The sequence below is a fragment of the Mauremys reevesii genome, linkage group 3 (genome assembly GCF_016161935.1).
Source record: "Mauremys reevesii isolate NIE-2019 linkage group 3, ASM1616193v1, whole genome shotgun sequence".
In the NCBI taxonomy this organism is placed as follows: Eukaryota; Metazoa; Chordata; order Testudines; family Geoemydidae; genus Mauremys; species Mauremys reevesii.
Window position 1 is genome coordinate 107,728,784 of NC_052625.1, and position 24,275 is coordinate 107,753,058.

At 41.5% G+C, this 24,275-nt stretch overlaps 1 protein-coding gene across 5 annotated transcripts in view; it reads left to right on the forward strand.

The window, feature by feature from the left end:
* MAP3K5 (mitogen-activated protein kinase kinase kinase 5) overlaps positions 1-24,275 on the forward strand; it is a 180,503-nt gene that overhangs the window by 144,198 nt on the left and 12,030 nt on the right. For all 5 annotated transcript variants that reach the window (XR_005597031.1, XM_039532599.1, XM_039532598.1 and 2 more), the window contains 11 exons: positions 1,014-1,147; positions 4,651-4,778; positions 7,907-8,043; positions 8,511-8,616; positions 9,542-9,699; positions 10,193-10,370; positions 11,314-11,334; positions 14,151-14,328; positions 14,427-14,595; positions 16,748-16,933; positions 21,155-21,260. Coding sequence is in view for 4 of the 5 variants with exons in the window: in XM_039532599.1 (XP_039388533.1) it covers positions 1,014-1,147; positions 4,651-4,778; positions 7,907-8,043; positions 8,511-8,616; positions 9,542-9,699; positions 10,193-10,370; positions 11,314-11,334; positions 14,151-14,328; positions 14,427-14,595; positions 16,748-16,933; positions 21,155-21,260 (1,501 nt within the window). In the remaining variant the exon portion in view is untranslated. The remainder of the gene's footprint in view (positions 1-1,013; positions 1,148-4,650; positions 4,779-7,906; positions 8,044-8,510; positions 8,617-9,541; positions 9,700-10,192; positions 10,371-11,313; positions 11,335-14,150; positions 14,329-14,426; positions 14,596-16,747; positions 16,934-21,154; positions 21,261-24,275) is intronic.

Consider the following 24,275-nt stretch of genomic DNA (forward strand, 5'->3'; position numbering starts at 1 on the left):
TGTAGCAAGACATATCTGTTGGTCCGTGCCTGCAAAGTTGATTCCTTCATGCTCTGAACTGAGTGCATATAAGTTGTTGTGCAGACTGATGTCTCTCCAGTTCCTTCTGACCACTGCATGGTCTGAGTCAGTATCCTCTGTATCCAAAGTGATGTTCTTCTTTTTCCAGAACCTGTAAAAATATAAGAGAGAGTGTGTGTGTGTGTACATAGTTTTTAGCATTCTCTGTTATAAGTTGGCAAGCATACTTCCCACCAGAGCACAAGCAACCTCAACAGCGTCTCTTTGAGAAGTATGTATATTGGACATTTGTAAGGCTGCTACCTGGAGCTCAACCCACACCTTTATGAAGCACTAAGCCTTAGTCAGGCCTCTTCTATAGATGTAGCTGTTGGGACAGCAGTATTAAGGCATCTGTACAAACTGCATCCTTGCACCCTCCTCCTGTTAAATACTGCTTGTCAATCACCCACATGTGGAATGTGCATAGGGACCAGCGCTTGAAGAAATGGAGGTTACTTACCTGTAACTGGAGGTTCTTCAAGATGTATGGTCCCTCTCTGTATTACACTACCTACTCTCCTTCCCCTCTGCTTCAGATCCTCTCTGATTCATGGTAAAAAGAGGAAGTAGAGAGGCATTCGTCCTTGCTGCCTCTTATACCCTCAGATCAGAGCACGAGGGAAGCAACTCCATAGTTGCAGACTCCAACACCCACTACTTGCAACAAGTCTCTGGTCTCAGGTGCATGGTGCACATGCGTACCCATGTGTAGAATACAGATAGGGAACACACATCTTGAAGAACCTCCTGTTACAGGTAAGCTCCATTTTTTATTTTGGTGTGCAGTGCCCTCTACCTGTAGTTTTTTTTTTTGGTTTTTTTTGGTTTGTTTTTTTATGATACCCAACAATAGAAGTATGTTTATTATAGTAAGAAATATTTACATGGTTATGTTATGCAAGTAAAAAACCTGGTTCATATCCTTTCATTTCACGTTGTTTGTTTTGCAGTATGACTACGAATATGATGAAAATGGTGAGAGAGTTGTTTTGGGGAAAGGAACTTACGGCATAGTTTATGCAGGACGAGATCTGAGCAATCAAGTTAGGATTGCCATTAAAGAAATCCCAGAAAGAGATAGCAGGTACAGTAATTTTGTCAAATCCAAATGATGCTGTGTTTATAGACTTCAGTCCTGAAGTACGATTGGCCACTTTGCTGGTTAATGAAGCCCTTTTCTGAAAAGCTGTTGATAAATTATCCATCTCTCTGGTTTTCCTCCTACACTTTCCAGCTCTATAAGAAACAGTCTCCAAAGCTGTGAAAAACAATGAGTGGTAATATCAGTTGGGAATGTGACCATCTCAGAATAAGAGTTGTGGGGAGGAAAGGCACCTCTTGCAGCTCCAATCAGAACTACGTATTATTGGCCTAGTTTAATATGAGGCTAACAATGGCCCAGGTTTTCTCCTGCTGCACAAAAAGATCAGAAGGTTTCCTCCACTTAGGCTTCCATGGCAGATTTTTGAGATCTCTGGGAGGCTAGGGCCGCATGGACGTCCTGTACCCTGCTGCACCAGCTCTGCCCTTATCCCACCACGGTACCAGCTCAGACCTTACCCCACCACTCTTTTGGAGCTGTGCTATCAGGAATCTGTCGCCTGCCCATTGAAGTTCCTGAGAGCAAATGGAAAGAAAATTAATAAGGAGTGTGGCTGTATTAACGCTCCTGTGTAAGACTGAAGGGAGACCATGTGTATTCCTTCTTATCCTGACTCCAGTATCTCCCCACTGCATGAACTCTAGACTGTGCTTAGAGGGCTCTGTAGGGCCCAGGTAGGGGGAAGAGGATGCTATGGAAGCACCTGACTACACTTCAGCATGGAAGACACCTGTTGATCTCAGGGGCTGCGGTTTGGACTAATAATAGTGTCACATTTACTGCACCTCTCAGACTTTGAGAGGTGACTTCATGACGGTATACAAGTCTCTTCGCAGGGAGAAAAAACCCAAATATTAACGGGCTCTTTCATGTAGCAGAGAAGGGCATAGCAACAAGCAGTGTCTGGAAATTTAAGTCAAACAAATCAAAATTAGAAATACAGAAATAACAGTGAGGGTGATTGACCATTGGAACAAACTACCAAGTGGGGGAAAGCTGTGGCTTCTCCATCTCTTGATACCTTCACAGCAAGACTGGATGCCTTTCTAGAGGCTCTGCTTTAGCAAAACACAAGTGATTGGGCTCACTTGAGGGGTAACTGCATGAAATTCATGGCCTGTGATATTCATGAGGTCAGACTAGATAATTTAATGGTGCCTTCTGGGTTTAAAATCTATGAAAACTTTCTGAAGCCTTTTCCATCAAGGCAATGCAACCTGCCTCTGTATCTATACTTCTCAGTATTGCCAGCCCCCTTATAATCTCAAACTCAATGGATTCCCCTGTTGGAGAGGAAGGATGGTCAAGTGGGAAGGGTATTCACTAGCTCAGGACTTTGGCAACCTGACTTCAAGTCCCCGTTCCACTGCAGATTTCCTGTGTGACTGTTGACAAATCGCTTAGCCTCTGTGTGGGTCAGTACCCCATCTGTAAAATGGAGATGATAGTTCTTCCCTATCTCACGGGGTGGTGTTATACATTACGTTGTTACTCTTCATTTTCTGGAACTAGTCATATATATGTGTTTTATATTCCTGATAAAGATGTTGCTGACATGCAGCATCTCATTTGTGCTGGACTCCTCCTAATATTTCCTGATCAGCTCTACCTTTTTAAGTATACCCTGGCATACTGAATGAAGCCAACAACTATAATTAACCACAACAGAACATCCTGATATTAGTTACTTGTAGGGTTCTTTGAGATGTTGAACCTGAGCTGCATTTCAGTTTTTGTTTACACATAATTTGTAGTGAAGCCTACATAAAAGCTGGAATAAACGGTTTGAAAAATACAATTATTACACACCCTCTTTCATTCAGATTCAGTCTATGCTGTGAAATTTCTTCTGTATTTAAATTGTAAATTACATACAATGGGTGCCATTTAAAAACTGGATACTTATCATCAATAATAATTACGTTCATCACGGTGTTTGCAATATTTCCTATTCTAAGTATGGGAAATTCCACAAATATTGTGGTAAAGATCAGAACAAGCCTAAATGCTGCCATGCAATAAAAGTCAATTTTTTAATGGAGCCCACTGTATTAAATTGTTGAATTATTTAGACTCTTAAAAATTATATTAATCCCTGGGTTCTGATGTTCTGTTGTGCTCAAGAAATTAGCCATGTATTGCAAATTTGTCTTCTTTAAAAAACAGCATTTTCCCACGTGACCAGAAGGTAACATTCAGACACACCTCATAGTTATGTTAAAAAAATTACCAAAAGCTATAACTAAAATTGATTTTTCAAAAACTTAATGAAAATGTCAAATCACTCTATCTTAAAGGGAGATTGCTGTGGTTGATAGGAATAAAATTAATCCTACCTATAGCAATGATTTTTTAAAAAATCCTTCTGATCTTGAAAAATCTATCCATCTCTGTAAAGCTAGGTTTTGTAACAGACAGAATATCAGTTCAGTACTCTCAATGTCCACAACACACAGTTGGGGGAAGATTTTTAAGTGCTCAGTACCCAAAGTTTGAGGTCAGATTTTCAGAAAGCCTTAACATCCATTGAGGCACCTGAGTAAACTCCAGATTACCAAAAATCCTCAGTATTTCAAAAGAGGTCAGTGTCCAACTTGCTGAGCTCTTTTGACAATCTGGACATATATTTTAATGCCTAATGGAAGCTGGCACTCAAGAGTCTTGATATACTTCCTCGGCTCCTCCCGAGAAAACAGAAAATCAGGCAGACAATCTGATAGGATTGGAAAGTGAGCACTAGCTCTGCCTGAAGGATGACAATTCTGTTTCACAACAACTTTCGAGGTTTTGAAATTTGTTTTTGTGCTGCATTGGAATGAAAACAAAATGGTTGGAACATTTTTGTGAAGTGGAATTGTGTCACACAAGCTGGTTTTGAATGGAAAAGCTCAAATTTTCAGTTCAGGTCTGTGTTTCCCTGGGATGAGAAGTGACCAGTGAGTCCTGAACCTCAGAAATCTTCCCAATGAAAATATTATCAAAACTGATACCACTCTGTGAAACATTTTGGCTTTGACAAAATTACATTTTGGTGAACATGTCCCGACCAGCTCTAGTGAACACCTCTCCATGAAGAGAATATGCTGTTCTTTGTCTGTGATAAATGTCCAGAGCTGACATTTCAAATAAGTCTCCTACTTAGCAAGGTTCTCATCTAAATTAGACTATAATCTAAGAACATATGCTTGAATTTTTATTGCAGATGGACTAGTTGATATATTTGGGCATTGAGCTTTTTGCCCAACTGCTCATTCTGGCTGACTTGGCTTGGAGCATACTTTCTTTCTCCACAAACTCTGGGTGACCGCCTTTATTGTGCCAATTTATTTTTCAGTGTATACAATCATAAGTGTTCTTAGTAACGTGTATTGTAGCATTGTGTACAACATTCCAATGTACATGTTTCACGAGACCTCAGGTACTTTGATGGACATTGTTATACAACATCCAGCTTTTTATTAAATGAAAATTTCCTTTACTTCCAGGTATTCCCAGCCTTTACATGAAGAAATCGCCCTGCATAAGCATCTCAAGCACAAGAACATTGTTCAGTACTTAGGTTCCCTTAGTGAGAATAGTTTTATTAAGATATTCATGGAACAGGTGCCAGGGGGTAAGTGCTTTTTAAAGATATTTTTAAAATATAAAATTTTAGAATACTGCAACAATAGAGTAAATTTGTGTGAATAATATTTTTTAAAATGTCCATGGCTATAAGCCACTTCTGTATGGAAATTGCACTAAGGCTCCATCTGGTAAAGTTGATGGTTTGAACAGACTAGGGAGTTCAGAGGTCGGCAACCTTTCAGAAGCAGTGTGCTGAGTCTTCATTTATTCACTCTGATTTAAGGTTTTGCGTGCCAGTAATACATTTTAACATTTTTAGAAGGTCTCTTTCTATAAGTCTATAATATATAACTAAACTATTGTTAATAAGGGTTTTAAAATGTTTAAGAAGCTTTATTTAAAATTAAATTAAAATGCAGAGCCCCCAGGACCGGTGGCCAGGACCCAGGCAGTGTGAGTGCCACTGAAAATCAGCTCGCGTGCCGCCTTCGGCACACGTGCCATAGGTTGCCTACCCCTGGCATAGCTAATAGGAAAGGCTAGAATGACCTCACTGCACATTAAGCAGTGGGGGCTGTTGTCTGGCTTGTTGGGAAAAGGTGTCTGCCCCTTTATGGGCTAGAGAGTCTAGGAGTGACTTTGATGCAGCTGCAGACCAGGTCAGGGTGAGGACTCTGACCCATCCCCCACAGGTGACTGGCAGAGAGGAGGGATTATATAGGTCCATGTGAGTGCAGGGAAAGCCAGGATGTATGGGGCCCACCTCTCAGACTTAGGAGCTAACCTGTTTTTGGCTGATTTTAAAGGTGGTGTTAGGATATGTCTGGGAACCCTGCTAGGAATGGTGGGGAGGCAGCTGAGCTAATTGCTGGCACCTCCTTATGTTACATGTCCAGTGCAGGTACCCCATAGGGAAGGGTTACAGTGATCCGATAAAATGGATTGCTAAAGGATTTAAAGGTGGTATTCTTTAAAGGAGAGGAAAATGACTGGTATGTTAGGGAGCCAACTCCTTCATCCCTTGTAGGCTCCCCTCAACCCTCGTTCAGGGAGGGGGGGTTGGCTGGGGACCAGGATGGGTAAGAGGGCTGACGGAAGTCCCTGGGTATATATTGAAATGATTATGGAATTACCTGCACTGTACACTTTTATCTGCCGGGTACTCCCAAACATTTAAGAATAAAGTTGCAGCCTAATTAAACCATATCCAGTGTCGCCTGTGCTTCTTCCAGCATAGTTGGGCAATTGTTGCCAAGGTGCCTGGATCCAACTTGATCAGGGTTCAGAGTAGGGCATGGTATAGAGTCAGCACTTGTTGCTGTGACAGATGAGTTCCTCCAGTATATAGACTGGGGAAACAATCCACAGTCATCCTCATAGACTTCTTTGAAGCATTCAGTATAGTTGATTGCCAAAGAGGCTGCAGGGATGCACTGAAATTACCGAGTCTATTTAGAGTCCTTCCTGCTAGGCCTCACCCAGCAGGTTGTGATGTGTAATTATTCTTTCTTTCTATTCACCACTTGAGAAATCCCACAGATCAGTCATGCTACCATCTCAGTCATCTGTATAAAACCATGTGGGGAAAAGGTTTGTTGTCTGAAATGTCAGCAATGTGCAGACAATACCCAGTTGTACACCACCGTCATATGAGATGTAGCCGCCACCAACTCAGAGCTTTTCAAATGCCATGGGGAGATGAAGAATCTAGATGAAGATCAGCTGCCTGGAACTTAATATAGGCAAGACAAAAGTGATGCTGGTAGGAAAAAGGAAGTGATTTGAAGACCTTTCCTCTTCCATAATATCATCTTTGATTGAAGGCATTGCTGATTTTTTAAAGTCAAGGATCTCTTAATTTGCAATGTTTGTGGAGGCCCTAAATGCCACATCTGCAAAAAATACACATTTCTATCTGTGGCTAGCTACAAGACTGCACCCCATCCTATTAAGCACAGTCCTGGCTGTAGTAATCCACATATTCATGACCTGTAGGCTCAATTAATTGCAACTCATATCTAGGAATGATACCTTACATCTTTCAAAAGCTTCATCTAGTAGAGACTGTAGAAGCTAGTCTGCTGAGCAGTACAGATCACTGTGAACAAACCACCCCAGTGCTGTGCTCTTTACACAGGCTCCTGATTGAATACAAAGTCCCAGTCAAGGTCTCTATTTTAATATAAACTCTGCATAGTATTGGCCGTAGCCATCTGAGAGAGCACCTCTCCTTCTATGACCATGACCTCCATTAGCACTTACGTTCCACTGGAAATATGAAACTGTTGGGAAAAGGTGATAAATGGATGGAGGAGACAGAATCTTCATGGAAGCCCAGTCTGGACTATGGAACTCACTCCTACGTGAAATGAGCAGTTAGAACTAAATACAAAATCTATCCCTTGAATTAAGCTTTTCTACAAAATCTCTCCACACATACTTAGAGACATTTCCTTAATGCTTCCTTTCAGTCTGCTTCTCTACAGGCAAAGAAGTGTGACTATGATTAGCAGTATACTAAATGGTGTGGGATCTGCTTACTTGAAAGACCACATCTCTCCCTAGGCCATATTGCTCCAGCTATGGTTGGCGGAGCTGTTCAAATTGGATTCCTCCTGGTTTAACAAAGAAGAAGGAGACTGATTGTAAAGCATTCTACATGAGGGGCCTGTCGTTATGGAACAAATTTCCACACTCTCGGTCTGGGAGTGTTGACCTGGAAGTGCATACTTCAAGGCCTGTCCTTTTGCCCAGATATCTGAAGGGTGTAGAGTTTTATGGGACGATTGTTTATCGGGGCGGAGGGCGGACAGAGCTTTGGTGAGGAAAGTTCACCAACTGTGTTGTGTCAGGGGTTGAGACTTGCTTGATTTTTTTTTCCTGAGAGTTCAGTGCTGGTTTTGAGTTTGTTTGGCATTATTTAAAAGCAACAACACTGAGTACTGTTTAGCCAATCGATCATCATGAATGAAAAGAAATACAGATTTTTTTAAAAGTTTGATTATAGATAAATGTAAGAATGTTTGGTGTTATGGAGGATGTCTACATTTTAGTAAAGGTGTATTCTGTTCCTGGTAGTGTGGTTACATTTATTACTTGACACAAGCAAAGGCCAGAAAGAACAATCTGTGAGCTAAGTTTACTCTGGTTTTTTCCCCCCCAAAAAATTTATAGGCAGCCTTTCTGCTCTTCTGCGTTCAAAATGGGGACCACTAAAAGATAACGAGCAGACAATTGGTTTTTACACCAAGCAGATTCTTGAAGGATTAAAATACCTCCATGATAATCAGATAGTGCATCGAGACATAAAGGTGAGAAGGTGCTATGAATCACAGTCTTGGGTACATTTAACAGGGAAAAGTCAAATAAAAAATACTCTGCGGCAAGTTGGGAAAGAGTTTAAAAGGGTTGGGAGGAAAGAAGGAGCTTCCACAATGAGATTCTTAATGCAGACCTGACAATGGGAAATCATTTTTCTGAAAAAGTTGGAAGAATCTTGTGAATCTTTGGTGTTTCTTTCCTCTATCAGTATTCTTTACGGAAATTTTGTAGATGGGGAAGCATACACAGGTCCTGATGTTTCACTTTAGAGAGGGAGTACCTTAAAATGGAACTGTAGAAGGCAGCAACAATGATTTCTTCCCTCCCACCACCTTAAATATCCCTTTAGAGTAATTACTGTGTATAAAAGAATACACTTTGAAAATGTGTGCTGCAAGTTGTCTTACATTAACAGTTACTAGAGAAAAATAATTGGTCTAAATGTTCTGTCCTTCAGGGTGATAACGTGCTTATCAACACATACAGTGGAGTTCTAAAGATTTCAGACTTTGGCACATCAAAGAGACTTGCGGGGATCAATCCGTGTACTGAAACTTTCACTGGTATGTTTCTAGTTTACCAGTGTCTTCCAATTTGAAAGCAAAAGAAGAATAGTTATGAATGCAGGGTCAGATCCTGCAGCTGCTTCACATGCAGAACCTCCATGGACTTCAAATCTGTGTATATAGTAGATGGAGGAATGGGCTTGTTTTACTTGCTTAACCTTAAATTATAAACTTTATCTTAGTAAGTTGAATTGTATGCGCTGGTAGAGAGGAATGCCATTGCTGACATTACTGAGAGATTCAAATCCTCCTAGGCAAGATAGGCCTCTTTTCCCCAGGTTCCTGATTATCATTCTTGTGTACACAGTTTTTAATCTTGCTGCCTCACTGACCCAAACGTAACTTTTCCTTTGTTTGCTTAGTCTGCCTAACTCCACCTCAAGAATTTGTCCTTAATTTGATCTTCCTCCTGCTTGAAAATCTAATTCAAACTTATTGAACTGTGGGTATTATATATATAATTAATAATCAACGTGTGTATTTCAATTCCCTCTTTCAGTGTTTGCTAAATTCTTGCTCTCTGAATTTGAGAGTGCAGAATGCTATGGTTAAATGGCTCTTTCCCTCCAAGAAGTAGAATCCTATCACTTCACTAATCAGTTCCTTTCCATCTCTGAATCCAATTCAAAATTACCCTCCTAATTTTTTCTGTTGGCATATAATGTGACTGTGAAAATAGGACCTGATCCAAAGTCCACTGAAGTCCATTGAGTTTCAACATTGACTTCAGGGGACTTCAGATCAGATCAGTAGCAAACATCATTCACTTTTGGCCTTAACTAAAAGTATTCTTTTGAAATCTATGAGGATAATTTTTTTAAATTACGAACATTCCTCCCTGCCCATACGCATTGTTCCCCTGTCCTTAGCTGCCTCCCTCATCATCTGAGTTTTAAATTTTAAAAAGTGTGTTTTTAATCAGGTACCCTTCAGTATATGGCACCAGAAATAATAGACAAAGGGCCACGAGGCTATGGGAAAGCTGCCGACATCTGGTCTTTGGGGTGCACCATCATTGAAATGGCCACAGGGAAGCCTCCATTTTATGAACTGGGAGAGCCACAGGCAGCTATGTTTAAGGTAAGACCTCTTTCTTAGACTGTTCTGTTCAGGTCCATTGTTTTTTGTAAACAAAGGAAATCTTATGACTGTATTAAAAGACAGAGAGTAGGAGAACAGCAAGGATAAGATAAAGGAAATGCCTCTTTAATGAGCATATTAGAATGAATGTGTTATCTGATGTGATTCAATTGAGGGGGAGTGCTGTATTGTTTTGAAGAAGACAGAAATGGAGCAACAAAAGGCTGTTCACAAATCTGTTACATTTTTTTTATGTCTATTCCTTTTTAACATGTGAGCCAGTGAGCAGTGCATCCTCTTTCTGTGAGACCCTCTTTGGGAGCGAGAGAATTTTTCAGATATTCTAGTAAAATGCAGGTCATTAATGGTGATTTTGTTTAATTGATTTCAGTAGGTTTTAAGGAAGAGGTTTTAGACTGTATCAAAAGAAGATAGCAACATGTATGAGAAAAGACTTCTGATTTCTCTTTGTTTACTCTTTCATCTCTCTCAGGTGGGAATGTTTAAAATACACCCAGAGATTCCTGAATCCATGTCAGCAGAGGCCAAAGCCTTCATACTGCGTTGCTTTGAACCAGACCCTGACAAGCGAACTTTTGCTAATGAACTACTTGTAGATGAGTTTTTAAAGATTTCAAGCAAGAAGAGAAAATCCCAAACAAAACTCTCAGGTAATTGTATCACTGAGATGTATCTGGTAGATTCTACCTCATTAAAGAGACTGTTTCCTATAACCATAGGTCATAACCTCAGAGACTAAAGCAATGTATCCTCTGTCTTGATGAATATTCAGTAGTAAACCTCTATTTATCTATGACCAATGGAAGCAGAACAGGTCTATAACAGTGGACTGGACTAGATGACCTCTCAAGGTCCCTTCCAGTGCTATGATTCTGTAAGAGCATAATTCTATCACCACTTGTATGGAAATGTTCCAGATAAAGTATTTTATATAGTTTCAGAAAGTCCTTAGAAATGTTCTAATTTAAAGCATACTTGCACAACTGATTAATAAGCAACATTTGTTGATTACAAAGCAAAAATAGTTTAATATAAAAGACTGCAAAATTTGTTGAAAGCTTTGATTTCTTTGACAGGCATTAAAGCAAACTGAGATTCATTTTTTCTAAGGGTTACCATTGCTAGAAATATTAAGATGTTTGAAATTTATTTTAAACTTAAACTGAATAGAAGAATCTTCTTTCTTTAGCTACTGTATACAACGTTATTACACAGATTATATCACTGGTTTTGGTTTTGGTTTTAAATTGTGGAGCACAAGTGGTTTCTTTGACAGCATAAGTGATGTATTTATTTAAATATGGAAAAAATGCCTGCTGCATTTAAGAAAACATTTTTATCAAGATACCTAAAATAAAGAAGAAATGTTAGATCACCATATTAACTTGTTTGGAGAAAAAAACAACAAATAAAAATAGATTAAATTCCAATATCTCTTTTCAATTGAAATCAGAGACTGATTAGGTAAATGACAGTCTAGATATTGTTAGCATGCACAGTACAACTGAGAGGAAAGAATTTATTACCTACACTATATTTGCTCAGTTAAATTTACCATATGATGAATATTTTTGTTTGCTTTTCCTCCCACAGCTCTTTCAGCTAACTCAAATGGTGAGTTTTAATAATCTAAATTTTTTCCTCAGAACGTGTAACTATGTTGATAGAACGAAAATCATTTACTCACTCTGCGGTAAATTACCACACCTAAAAACTGCACAGATGAGATAATTAGACACAATTATCAAACCGAACAGTCTATCATTCTTAGGAAGCCATAACCTGATCACATAGGTTTAAAGGGGTTCTCAACCTTTTTCTGTCTGAGGCCCTCCTCAACATGCTATAAAAACTCCAGGGCCCAGTGGGGGGCAGGGGAGGGGAGTGTCTCAGTGCTGGGACCTGGGGCATAAGCATAGTTTGACTTCTATTTTTTGGGGGGGGCAGGGTCCAGTGGGGCTCGAGCCATCTCCGCATGGTCCAGGGAGGGAGCGCTACCTCCACTCCTTGACTTATCTTAGCAGGCCACCCAGCCTGTCTGGGTTGGGGGGGACATGCAACCAAAAATTATAACTCAAAGGTGTGAGGCTTAGCTCAAAAAGTTTGAAAACAGCTTAGGGTGAAGGGAGGGAGTAGGTAGGGCTGTGTGCAGGCAGGGGGTAGCTCAGGGTGTAGGGAGAGGAGTATTAGGAGCTGTGTGCTGGGAGGACTCCCCTGTGGTCCCTATTCCCTGAGGGCTCTGCCAGCCACGGAGCCAGGTCTCCCTGCCCAGGTGGCTCTTACCAGCTGCGTGAGCGAAGTGGGCTGGGAGCTGAGGAGCAGTTTCAACGTGGTCACCATTAGGAGAGGAGGGAACACTGCCGCTGCCTGCTCCATGGCACCAGCCAGAGCAGCAGCTGCCCTGCACTGCCTGGCTCCTGCTTCCCACCTCCAACCTGGCCAGGTGGTGGGGAGAGGAGGTGGGGAGAAGTGTGGAGCTGCCCCTGAGACTGCCGTGCTATTGTGCTGCACTTGGGGGGGAAGGGGGGGCAATGTCCTCCATGTCTCCAACTCTGCCCAGGGGCTCAGGGCTTCTGCCCCACAGGGAGCACCAGGGCTCAGGCCTCTGGGATTCAGCCCCATGCTTAGAGGCGGGGGTGGGAAGGGCAGGGTGCCAGGGATCAGGGCTTCAGCCCCACGGGGCCCCACAGCCCACTTGAAAGGTCTTGTGGACCCCCAGAGGGGCGTGGATCCCCGGTTGAGAACCAGTGCTGTATATAATCAGGTTAGGTTACGGTTTGACAGGGCAGGTGGCTAATATCTTGCCTATCATGGACCTGCCTTGTTGTTTATAGTAACAGTTCCAGTCGAAATGGTGCATAACACCTGAAACAGCAAGGTGTCAAAGGGACTTTTGCTTGGAATAGTACTCTTTGTCTTAATTTTTAATCATTTTTTCAATTACCTAAACTCTGAGATGCCATATAAGAGTTTGAATAGGGTGACCAGATGTCCTGATTTTATAGGGACAGTCCCGCTATTTGGGGCTTTGTCTGATATAGGCACCTATTCCCCCCTCTTCCCCCCAATTCCGATTTTTCACACTTGCTGTCTGGTCACCCTAAGTTTGAATGAGAATTCAGAAACTTCTTTCCACAACAGCAAGTGTGCTGTTTATAGAAGCAGCTAACTCAGAGTTAACTTGCATGTGTCACACTTTTGTCCAAAAAAACCAACCCCGGATTATCTTCCAAATTCACCTAGGGTGAAATTTAGCTTAGTATAGAGGGCTTGTGTGAAGAGCCTAGCACAGGGGTGGGCAAACTTTTTGGGCCGAAGGCCACATTTGGATGGGGAAATTGTATGCAGGGCCAGGGCAGGGGGTTGGGGTGCGGGACGGGGGGCTCAGGGAAGGGGGTTGGGGTGCAGGAGGGGTGTGCGGTGTTTGAGGGGGCTCAGGGCAGGGAGTTGGGGTGCAGGAGAGGTGCGAGGTGCAGGCAGGGGGCTCAGGGCAGGGAGTTGGGGGGTGGGGTGCAGGAGGGGTTCGGGCTCCAGGGTGGCAGCGGTGTGCACCGGGGCCAGGGCAGGCTCCCTGCCTGCCTGCCCTGTCTCCGGCCCCGTGCTGCTCCAGGAAGTGCTGCGACCCCTGGGGGTGGGGAGGAGGAGGGCTCCACGTGCGCTGCCCTTGCTACGCCTCCAGGTACCTCCCCCGAAGCTCCCATTGGCCGCGGTTCCCTGTTCCCGGCCAATAGGAGCTGTGGGGGGTGGTGCCTGGAGGCAAGAATAATGCCCGGGGGTCGCAGGGGTGTGGTGCCAGCCGCTTCTGGAGAGCAGCGCAGGGCCCGTGGCGCCGCAGGGGGCAATCCTGCAGGCTGCATCCAAAGCCCTGAGGGGCCAGATCCGGCCCATGGGTCGTAGTTTGCCCACACCTGGCCTAGCACCACTTTAGCTTGAAATTTGTTCCCATTGAAGTCAATTGGACTTTTGCCATTGACTTCAAAGAGAGAAGGATTGGGCCCCTAATGTAAGGCTTAAATTGTTGCAAGGGTCTTGGGCGGACTCTCTGTGCTGAGATACAATACTCTGAGAGAATGCTTAGAGGTGCTCTGGAATGAGTGTATACATAAGCACTGTAGCTCTGGGAGTGTATTATATCTTAACTTTGTAAAGACCATAATGCCCAGTAAGTTGAGATGGTCCCAGTCTCTAAGAACTCTTCATCTAAAATACGTTGTGACTCCTTCCAGTAGCTGAGAGCTCTTTTCAAGTAACATCTTAAAATGCATTTTTTATATATATATGTGTAACTGAGGTGGGAGGTTGGAGTTTACCTTTTCTGCCTCATCTTAAAAGAATAACTTCCTTTTCAGAATTAAGGTATAGCCATTGTAGCTTAGACCATTTGTGATGGTTTTGAAACACTAATTTTCTGATTGTTCCTTCATGAGTAGAATATCTTCGGAGCATATCTTTGCCTGTTCCTGTTCTGGTAGAAGATACAAGCAGTAGCAGTGAATATGGCTCTGTTTCACCTGACACCGACTTAAAAATTGATCCATTCTCTTTCAAATCAAGAGCCAAATCGTGTGGAGAAAAAGATGCAAAAGGAATCCAGTCCCTTTTTCTGAGGTAAGAGCTATGTTGTCTTCATGTTGCTTCAGGGATTAGGAATGTAGTTTTTTTTGTTTTTTTTTTTAAATGTTAATTTTCATCATGTAAACTTTCAGCATCCCAGATGAGAATTTTGAGGATCATAGTGCTCCTCCTTCACCTGAAGAGAAAGATTCTGGGTTCTTCATGCTAAAAAAGGACAGTGAACGAAGAGCCACTCTCCACAGAATATTAACAGAGGACCAAGAGAAGGTGGTGAGGAACTTAATGGAAGCCTTAGCTCAGGTAAAATAACTTGCAGGCAGACAAAAATAGCATGTAATTTTGCAGGTTTCCAGTAAGCGTGTACATGCATATGTGTAAATATATACATTAAACCAGGTGTCAGGCACAAAATAAGGTTTGATAAACTATAGGTGGCTGATATAATGTAGGACTTGAGAGAATGCAATTGTATTGATGATAAAAATATGCACCAAAATTATATTTGTGTTGCGGTACATTTGTATTTTACCTTATTCATAACTACTGCCTCTGTGTGCGCACAGATATCACCTGGTTGAACAATGGAAGAAAATATATGAACATTTTAATGAAATTTCATTTTTTCCAACATTTTTTTCTAACAGGACTAATAAAGGATGATGGCTTAATATATGTAATGATCAGTCTAATCAACTCCAAAAGTGTAAGCCAGGGATTCAACCTGTGGCTCTAGAGTTACATGTGTCTCTTTTGGAGTTTGTGCATCTGGCTGGTTCCTTTGCCCAAGTTGGTCTCATGTCAGACTATAGCAGGTGTGCCAAGTAAAATAGACTAGACACATCCCTGTCCTTTCAAGCTGCTATGAAAACGAGCAATTGAAACAAACAGCCCCATCCCTCACAGCAGTTAGGAGTGGAGGTGGAGGGAGGGAGAAGAGCGTGTCAGATGGAGCTGCAGAAAGCCACACAATAATAACGCATTACCTCCTGACACTACTCTGGGTGATTCATTCTGGTATCAGTACAGGAGGATGTGGAATAATCAACAATTCTTCATCACACTGCAAATGTTGCAACACTGTAGTCAGATGATGTGATTTTTGTCATTGTTTTTGCAGTCTGTAACTGCATTTCATTCTCAAGGCTGAATCATTCTAAATCATGCTTTGTATGTAAATTATGGTCCAGGGTATTTAGATTTTTAAAAAAGGTATGATCAAGAAATTATGCTTCAAATTTCAATGTCTGATTTGCTTTCTAAACCTTTCTAAAGGTACCTAGCATTATTGCTGTGGATAGAAACTGTTGCCATAACAATAGAATGAGGTTATCTAGTTCTTGTAGAATCAGTCATTGAAATAGTGGTAGAGAAGGGTTAAAAACTGGAGGAAGTAAAACAGATGTGCCCAAGAACCTCTATTTGTTGAAGTGCTGCTATAACAGATATAACTATCAGTGCATGTGTCAATGGAACAATGTAAATAAATGGAAGAGGACAAAACTGAATTATTTATATACTGAGAAATTTCTGAGGCATGACATAGTCATGACAGAAGAATGGAAAAAATAGCAGGAAGCAAAAAGCAACGTGCTCTTCTGCTTCAGAAATCAATGTTAGGTATCTCTTCAAATATTTATCTGACATTAATCAAAATAACTCCCTGTAATATATGTGAGTAACTAAAATTTTTCCCCTTAAGTTTATTTTAATGACTTGTGATATTTTCATATTTCTTTTCCCACAATTGTAATTCAGATTTAATTTCAGCTGGCATAATTGAAAGCTATTAAAAAAAAACCCTCTGACCCCATACCTATTGCTTTCTGTAGTATTCTCCAAAAATTACCTTTCATGCATTTTGATATATTCTTAGCTGACAGAAGCTTTAACATAAAGTAGAGATTTCAGAAATGTGAGCACACATGTGAATGAGACAGATCATTGATTGCATACACAGTATGTTGATAGTAGTCTGTGAAAAATTCAGGCCATATGTAAGTGTAGCTATAGTGTGAAAATTCCATATTGTGGTGAACCTTCTGCATGGAGTTAAGCACTTGGGATGAAATTCTCCCCTTACAAAGCCCTCTGCATCAAGGAAGAACCACTTAAGCCCTACTTTAAGGCCTAAATTAGGACTTCACCTTGTAGTGGTCCTCAGCAGAGAATGAATTTCACTCTCTGGACCTAAAAGTTTTAATAATAGTGAGATATGCATTTTCTCCATATATCCTGCTGAAATATATTACTTGCACAAAATAAATGAGTGGGACTGTGCAGCATATACTTTTTGGTAATTAAAGGAATGTCTGTTTTAGAGGTAAATTTTCTGGAATGTAGAGGGGGCAAAGGTTATTTATCGTGCATCAACTCATATTGGTTAAAACCATTGGATATAAAATTTAAGATATGTGCTTTAGGCTGAATTTGTTCCTTTTTGTTCCTCTAACAGGGAGCTGAAGAACCCAAACTAAAATGGGAGCACATCACAACTCTCGTTGCCAGCCTCAGAGAATTTGTAAGGTCGACTGATCGCAAAATCATTGCAACCACTCTTTCAAAACTGAAACTGGAGTTAGACTTTGACAGTCACGGTATTAGTCAAGTCCAGTTGGTGCTATTTGGTTTTCAAGATGCTGTAAGTAGACACTTTCAGAAGTTTTGCTATATGAAGTCTCAGTTAAAGGCCAAATTAAAGACTGGCATAAGCTGATGAAAATTCATTGACTTCAGCCCAGAGTTACCCAAATGAGAACACTTGAGGGCTCCAATTCTAATAATAACAATTGGAACCTTCCGCCCACAGTCAGCTTTTGGCTTGGCTTCCATGTGATCCTTTGGGCAGCAAGTATGTCCTGACCGCAATCACTATTTCCCTTCCCCAAGATCTATGCGTCTTCACAGATAAACAGCAGGAGGGTCCAGCATGCTTCTGAAAATATTACACCATATTCCTCAAGTAGGAAAGCCTCAAAAATGTAATGGTTGGGCTTTTTTTGTGAATAAATACAAAATTGTGCTGCATGTATACAGATCTCTTGGACTTGACTCAGCTAAGAAATTAATGCATTTAAAAAATCCCAACAAACTAAACCATACCTAGTTTATAATATTGCCGTTGTATTCCTGTCCCAATGCAAGTGATCCAGTAGCAATATTTGGCCAAATCTGAGTTGTAAACCTTCACCCCAAACTATGATGAAATGCCAGTAGCTAATGTAATACTGGCAATCCCCACAATGATAAATAGGACACAGAAATGGAGTCCCTTTAAATAGCCATCTTATTAAAAAACAATATTGCTGTCCCAGAGCCTGCTTTAAATGTTATTACAAATTCTCTGCTAACACTCATTTTAAAGGGGCAAAAGTTATCTTGTTTCATTCGGGGCTGAATAACTGATATTGGGAGAGTCTGACTTTGTGCCCTGGTTGGATCCATGAGGTTAAAATGACATAAAGACAAAAGAAGGGCCCTCAAGGTGATGCCTCCATGAACATTTTAAATCTAGGGCTCTCCAAAAGTAAAGAGACTATTTGAAAAGGTTGCCTGGTCTTGTACAGGGTGTAAGTGAGCACAGAATTATATACCACTTCCCCAGAAGGCCAGCATAGAAAATAAAGCAATTGCAGGAAGGTTTCCTGCCTCCCTCATGGAGTTTTTCACCTTGAATGTCCTCCTCCTGCCTTCTGTTCTGTTTAGTCTTGCAATACGTCATGGATCAAGCCCGGGCTGCAGCATTAATAATGCACAACAAAGTCAAAGCTTCCATATCAGATATTTAATCCAATACAAAGCAGGAGGCCTTTTGCCCCTTTAAATCTAAGCCATGATCATATGAACTGAATGAAAAAAATCTCTGAATGTTTGATAAATTGCAGTACACTCCTGACTCATTCCCTTTGTATAAAATGCCTAATGATGTCACAAGCATGAAATAGCACAATTCAGAATACTTGAACTCCATTAATGTGCACAATAACGGGTACAGAAGAACAGCTACCTCACTATTGTCATGGCATTGGTTGTGGTAACTCCAGATGCATGTACATTATCTTATTTCCAATTTGAACACCACCTTGCTCATACAGTCTTCTGTTCCACCTTGTACTCAGTCCCATAGTAAATTTAGCAGATTACCCACATCTTGACTTGAAAGCTCACTGACCTGAGGAAGTTCTTTAAAATCTGTCATTGGGTAAAAGATGATGAGCTAGCCTGCTGAAGAGGCCATAAAAAGAAAGTAAACAGAAGGCTTTAAACAAAATAGTCCTGGGATCCTACCAAGAAGAGTCCCAGTGAAGAAGCTGGGGTTTATTGGGAATTTCTCTTTCCCGGTGGAGGGTAACAAAGCAGTTAGACAGCAGTCAGAGGTTGAGGTAGAAGTTCAGATAGAAGCAGCTTTGTATCACCATGCAATTTATTGGTGAAGGCAAATGGCCGAGAATCACTATTTACAGCAATTGGGATGTTTTAGGAGAAGAATCTGGCTGGCTATGCGGTCCCAATCAGAAAGAATTTTGCAATTTTAGTATCCTGAAAACTGACATTACAGAAAACAGGGCATGTGTATGAGAACAGGGACCATTCTAGAGATACCAGAATGGGTGGCACTTAATGTCTGTATCTGGTAAGTCTAAGCATTTGTTTCCACACAGTGACTCTTTTGGTAGGAGTTTTTTGTCCCATTATATATCATTCAGTTACAAGGCAGTCCTCCCAATGATGATATTTCAGCATCCCAGACGCAGGCCTCTCTTCTGTTACTTTCTCCTCTTCCAAATACAGTGCTTATTTTAGGACAGGCCTCCTCCATTTCCTGGGAACAGGAAATAGTTAAAACAGGAACTTTTTGAATCCAGGTCCTAGGGTTGTAGGGGACCTAGATAAAGCATTGAAGTCAGTGGCAGCTGTGTAGACTCAGACCTCTATCACAGAAAAACAGCTTAAATTGAGATATTAGACTCTTCTCTGATATCAGGATATTGCTCAAAATGGGGAAAATTATCTCCTTTATTCTCAGGACGCATGGGTAATAATAAGGGCTGATAGTCAGGATATCCTGATCAAGGCACTGGGGGGAAAAAAGTTTTGCTTTGTATTCTAAAGTGCTTAGTCATACTACTATGGATGTTTGTGTTCCTTGACAAAGTCATATCATGCCTCTTCAGTGTGGAAAACAGCTTGAACTTTGTGCTCATTAAAGGCTCAATCCTGCAAGGTGCTGAATACTTCCAGGCAAGTGTTGAGCAGCCTCAACTTTCATAACATCAATACACCTCCCAGGAGGTGCTCAACTCCTTGCCTGACTGGTTTCTGAACCCTGTGGTTGGGTTTATTCAGCAGCATAGCATTCTTCTTATGATGTACATTCAGCTTGCTAGCAATTCTCTTACAACATGACAATGCCATCTAGTGGGCACTGTAATAAAGAAATGAGAACAGATTTTACAGTTGTCTTTGGGCAATAATAGAACACATCTTCATTTAAACTTCTGTCCATCCCCAAAAGACATCATCATCTTTGTGACATCACTGTTATTTCCTATAAGAAGATCATGACAACCTTCAGAAGACAGAAATAAGCTGATCTTGTTTTCATGAAGTGCCTTCAAAATAAAACCTGAGGAAAAGACACAGAAAATATCCTATTAGTCCCTACAGAGGAAATTTTTCTCTGAGGCATTTATGGATTTTTATTAGAATGAACTTCTAAATGTAATTTAATTTGTCTTGCTGAAAAGTTTTGAGTCCTGCTCCCTTATATGTCCTACTGCTGTTGGTTTCACCTGTCAGCTTTTCCTGTATAGCCCTGGTGGCCTAGTTCGAGAGCCAGCTTGTGAAACCTAGTGGCTGCTGTTGCTGTCATCTTTGCCTAGGTGTCCTTCAAAAGTTTTTTGAATAATCCACCACCCCATCATACCCTTGCTGTCTCCTTTCTTGGCTCACTTCCAGCCCTTTGAGAGTTTGAAAGGAACAGCCTCAGAAAAATAATTTTGATAAGTTACAGAGAACTAAGAGTGTAGTTGAGAATGAAGTTTTGAAGGCAACACTGCAAGAATACGCAGATAGGACAGTACCAGGCCAGTAGATATGGAAGGGGCTATAATTTCATTAGCCACCACTTCTAAATCAGCAGGGTTATGCTTGGCCAAAAAATAGGAGGAAAGAGGCAATGGAAAGGAATCTAAAATAATCTTTAACTTGTTACAGATATTTTTAAATTTCAGAGAAAACCCACATCCTCTTTCCTTCCCAAACCAGACTAGAAGCATTAAAAGAATTAGCAAAATTCCATTTAAGTAAACTAGTATTAAATTGCTACTTTCTTATTTAAGTGGGAAGTGCCTCACACTGTTTTTTGAAGAGGGTTCACCCATCTTTATTTTAAAATAGACAACTGTATTACAGTCTTCCCAACTGAAGCAGTCAAAAATCATGAGTCAGCACCCCCCAAAAAATCATGAGATTGGCTTAAAAGTAATGAGATTTGTTTTTTTAAAAGGTTTATTTTTATTTGCCCTGTGGTGCTGAAGCATTCAGGGTTCACATTTTTCAGTTTTTCTCCACAACCCTGAGGGCTAAAATCTTACCTGTTTAAAAATGAAGGCTAAGAGTCTCATGCAACCACTTGAATCTAAGAGCTAAGACTTTATGAAAAATACAAATGTCACAAGACTTACAACAATATTGCAAAAGTTGGAAACACTGCTATTATATTTTCTTGTCTAATGACACCATGAAGTTACTTAAGGAAAACACTGTTTTTAATGCAGTGTAGCTGAGCTTAATATCATATTATCAGCTGTGTGCAGCTTTGGGGATAAAATGATTTCTGAACTGCATTCTCTGTCATCAGGTCAATAAAGTTTTACGAAATCACAACATCAAGCCACACTGGATGTTTGCCTTGGACAGCATAATTCGAAAAGCTGTGCAGACTGCTATTACTATTCTGATCCCCGGTGAGTCACTCTGACACAGCAAACATTTAATCTCTGATTGCTTGAAATGTTTTTAATCGTGCTGTGATCATGATGCTTCACAAAAGCTTTTGAAACTTGCAATGACCTCCTTTTGTCTTTGTTGACATGCATTAGCTGTTTCACAAACCAAGTATTCATAGGTGAGTTGTCCCAGCTATTTTGGAGCGCACCTTTCCAGGATGCATAATATAATAAGTGACAAATGGGTGACCAGTAGTAGACTTATTGGTGCATTTAGAGGGCCAGATTTTTCAGGTACTCAGCATCCACACATTGGATATGAAAGAGAGCTCAAAAGAGCTCAGCACCCAACATACTTAGCTCTTTTGAATATGTGCTCTGAGGTACAGACTGTTGGCCACCCAAGAAGTGTAACAATAACTTGTGTGGCTCCACTGGCCAAAAATGCTCTCTAGGGGTAGTAGCCAGACATTCTTTCCTTCTACAGCTAGTAGGCTTCTGTTGTGTGTGAGTTGGCCAGGAGAAAGATTCCATGTTAAAGAAACGCTAACCCATTTGTTTCCAGTTTGCCACACCCACTATGCTGCTTTCCTCCATTGAAAACAGTGGAACTTTAGAATGAACCTGCTGCATTCAGCAGTACAGCGGGTGCATTCTTATTGGGCGTACTAAATTTGCAGCATAAAAAGTGGCTAGTAGAGACTGGCAATTTTCCTTGCAATTGCTATAGGGTATAAATTGCCCTTTTATAGAGCTATTCCACAAGCCCTTTGGACTACTTAAATTCTACTTGAGCCCTACTGTGTGGGCAGGGCCAGCTCCAGGCACCAGCGCAGCAAGCAGGTGCTTGGGGCGGCCAATGGAAAGGGGAGCACATCCGGCTCCTCGGCGGAAAGTCCCTCAGTCTATCTCAGAGGGAAGGACCTGCCACCGAATTGCTGCCGAAGAATGAAGCGGCGGCGGAAGTGCCGCCGATCGCGGCTTTTTATTTATTTATTTTTGCTGCTTGGGGTGGCAAAAACGCTGGAGCTGGCCCTGTGTGTGGGCCATTTTTACAGGGGTAAATTTCACACATCACAAATATGGTTTTGGGGAGAAACATAGGTCTGTAGTAATGACAAATGGAGTGGAAATCCATCAACCTCATGAAGAAACTTGCACAAATACAGACGGATATCATCTTCCTTTCCAAATGTAAACGGATGGACATCATACCTAATGGACTAAAAGTAACCACAGTGAGAAGAGAGCCTTACTCTATCAAAGAAAACTGAGAACCACCTGATCAGCATCCCTATACAGCAACAGGAAAACATCAAATCATAATAACCAAACTTCCATACAACGGACTTCACTAAAATAAGACAAGAGTCTACATTTACTCACTTCACTCTCTACAAAAGAAAAAGGACTGTAAGCTGTCTAAACCACACACAGCCCCCAGAAGAACAGTCTGTCCTATCTATCTCTCTTCTCTCTTCTGCCTGCCACCCACACCAACATGATACAGTTCTGTGGCGATCTCAGGACTACACTCTCACTACAGCACAAAAAGAGAAACCAACACATGACTCCCTCTCCTCCTGAGAAATGACAGTCTGGACCTATGCATTAGATGCTTCCTTCGGCGGAACAGGGCAGAAATGTGAAAAAAACACAAATGGCATCGCTTGCCTAAACTAACCTAAATGTGAACACAATGCCAGCCGCAAGACCAACCACCATCCTGACATTGCAAATCAGGAAGAGGCTAAAGGTGCTGTTGTCATCATGAACAGGTCTGACTACCAACAGAGGCCACCAGACAACTCTCCAACACCCAAATTCCTACAGGCCACTTCCTCAGATCCCTCTGAAAATACACTAAGAACTGCACCGCTACTCAGGACACTCCCTACACTAACAACAACACAAATCAACACCTTAGAGCCCCCCCCCAGCCAGGATCTATCTACTGCCCAAAATCCACAAACCTGGAAATCCTGGACGCCCCCATCTCTCAGGCATTGGAACTCTCACTGAAGGACTGTCTGGATATGTGGACTCAACATTCCTGATGGAATACAAGCTGTCAGGAACAGTATCAGTGATGCCACAGCACACCACTGCCACACTGCTGCTGAGCTCTGTGCCTTTATCCCACACACAACAATTTAATGACAATAATATATATCCAGATCAGGGCAGTGCTATGTGCAGCATGCACCCCGCAAATATGCCAATATTTTAATATTTTGCTGACCTGGACAACCCTCAGCTCCCGTCCACTCCACGCCTTCTTCTCTACTACGCTACATTGATGACATCTTCATCATCTGGACCCATGGGATCCACAGCCAGCACTGTGGCCACACTGAATCTCATCTGCAACAAACAGAGACAGACAGAGACCACACACCAAAAAAAGCACCAAGCATTCTTCAAAACTACAGTACCTGCTGAAAGAAAAAAACAACAGATCAACAGAGCCAGACGTGTAGAAGCCTCCCTAGACAAAAAGACAAACCAAGAAAGAAACCAACAGGACAACACTGTCACACACTCACAAACCCCCCCCAAAAACCCTCCAGCGCATCATCAGGCCATACAACCCATCCTGGACCCCACACCCACACTCACAGGTGGGGGGGGGCAGGCCTTCCCCCACACAGAAAACCTGCAACTGAAAGCATATTCTCACAGTAAACTGCACACACACCATAGTAACTCTAGCTCAGGAACCAATCCATGCAACAAACCTCGCTATGTACTACATCAGAAAAGGGAAAAATAAGGGAAAAAAGATAATAGATACAAATCAGATAATGGAAATGAGGAAAACAAAACCAAGGAGAACACCCACACAACCTCCACACAATAGCAGATCTTAAGGTGGCCATCCTGCAGCAAAAAAAAAAACTTCAGACCAGACTGAGAGCTCCAGTTCATCCAGTTCATCTGCAAATTTGACACCATCCATCAGGATTAAACAAAAGTGAGAATGTGCTTGCAAACCAGAAACCAGTTTTTCTCCTCCTCCCTTCACTCCTCAAC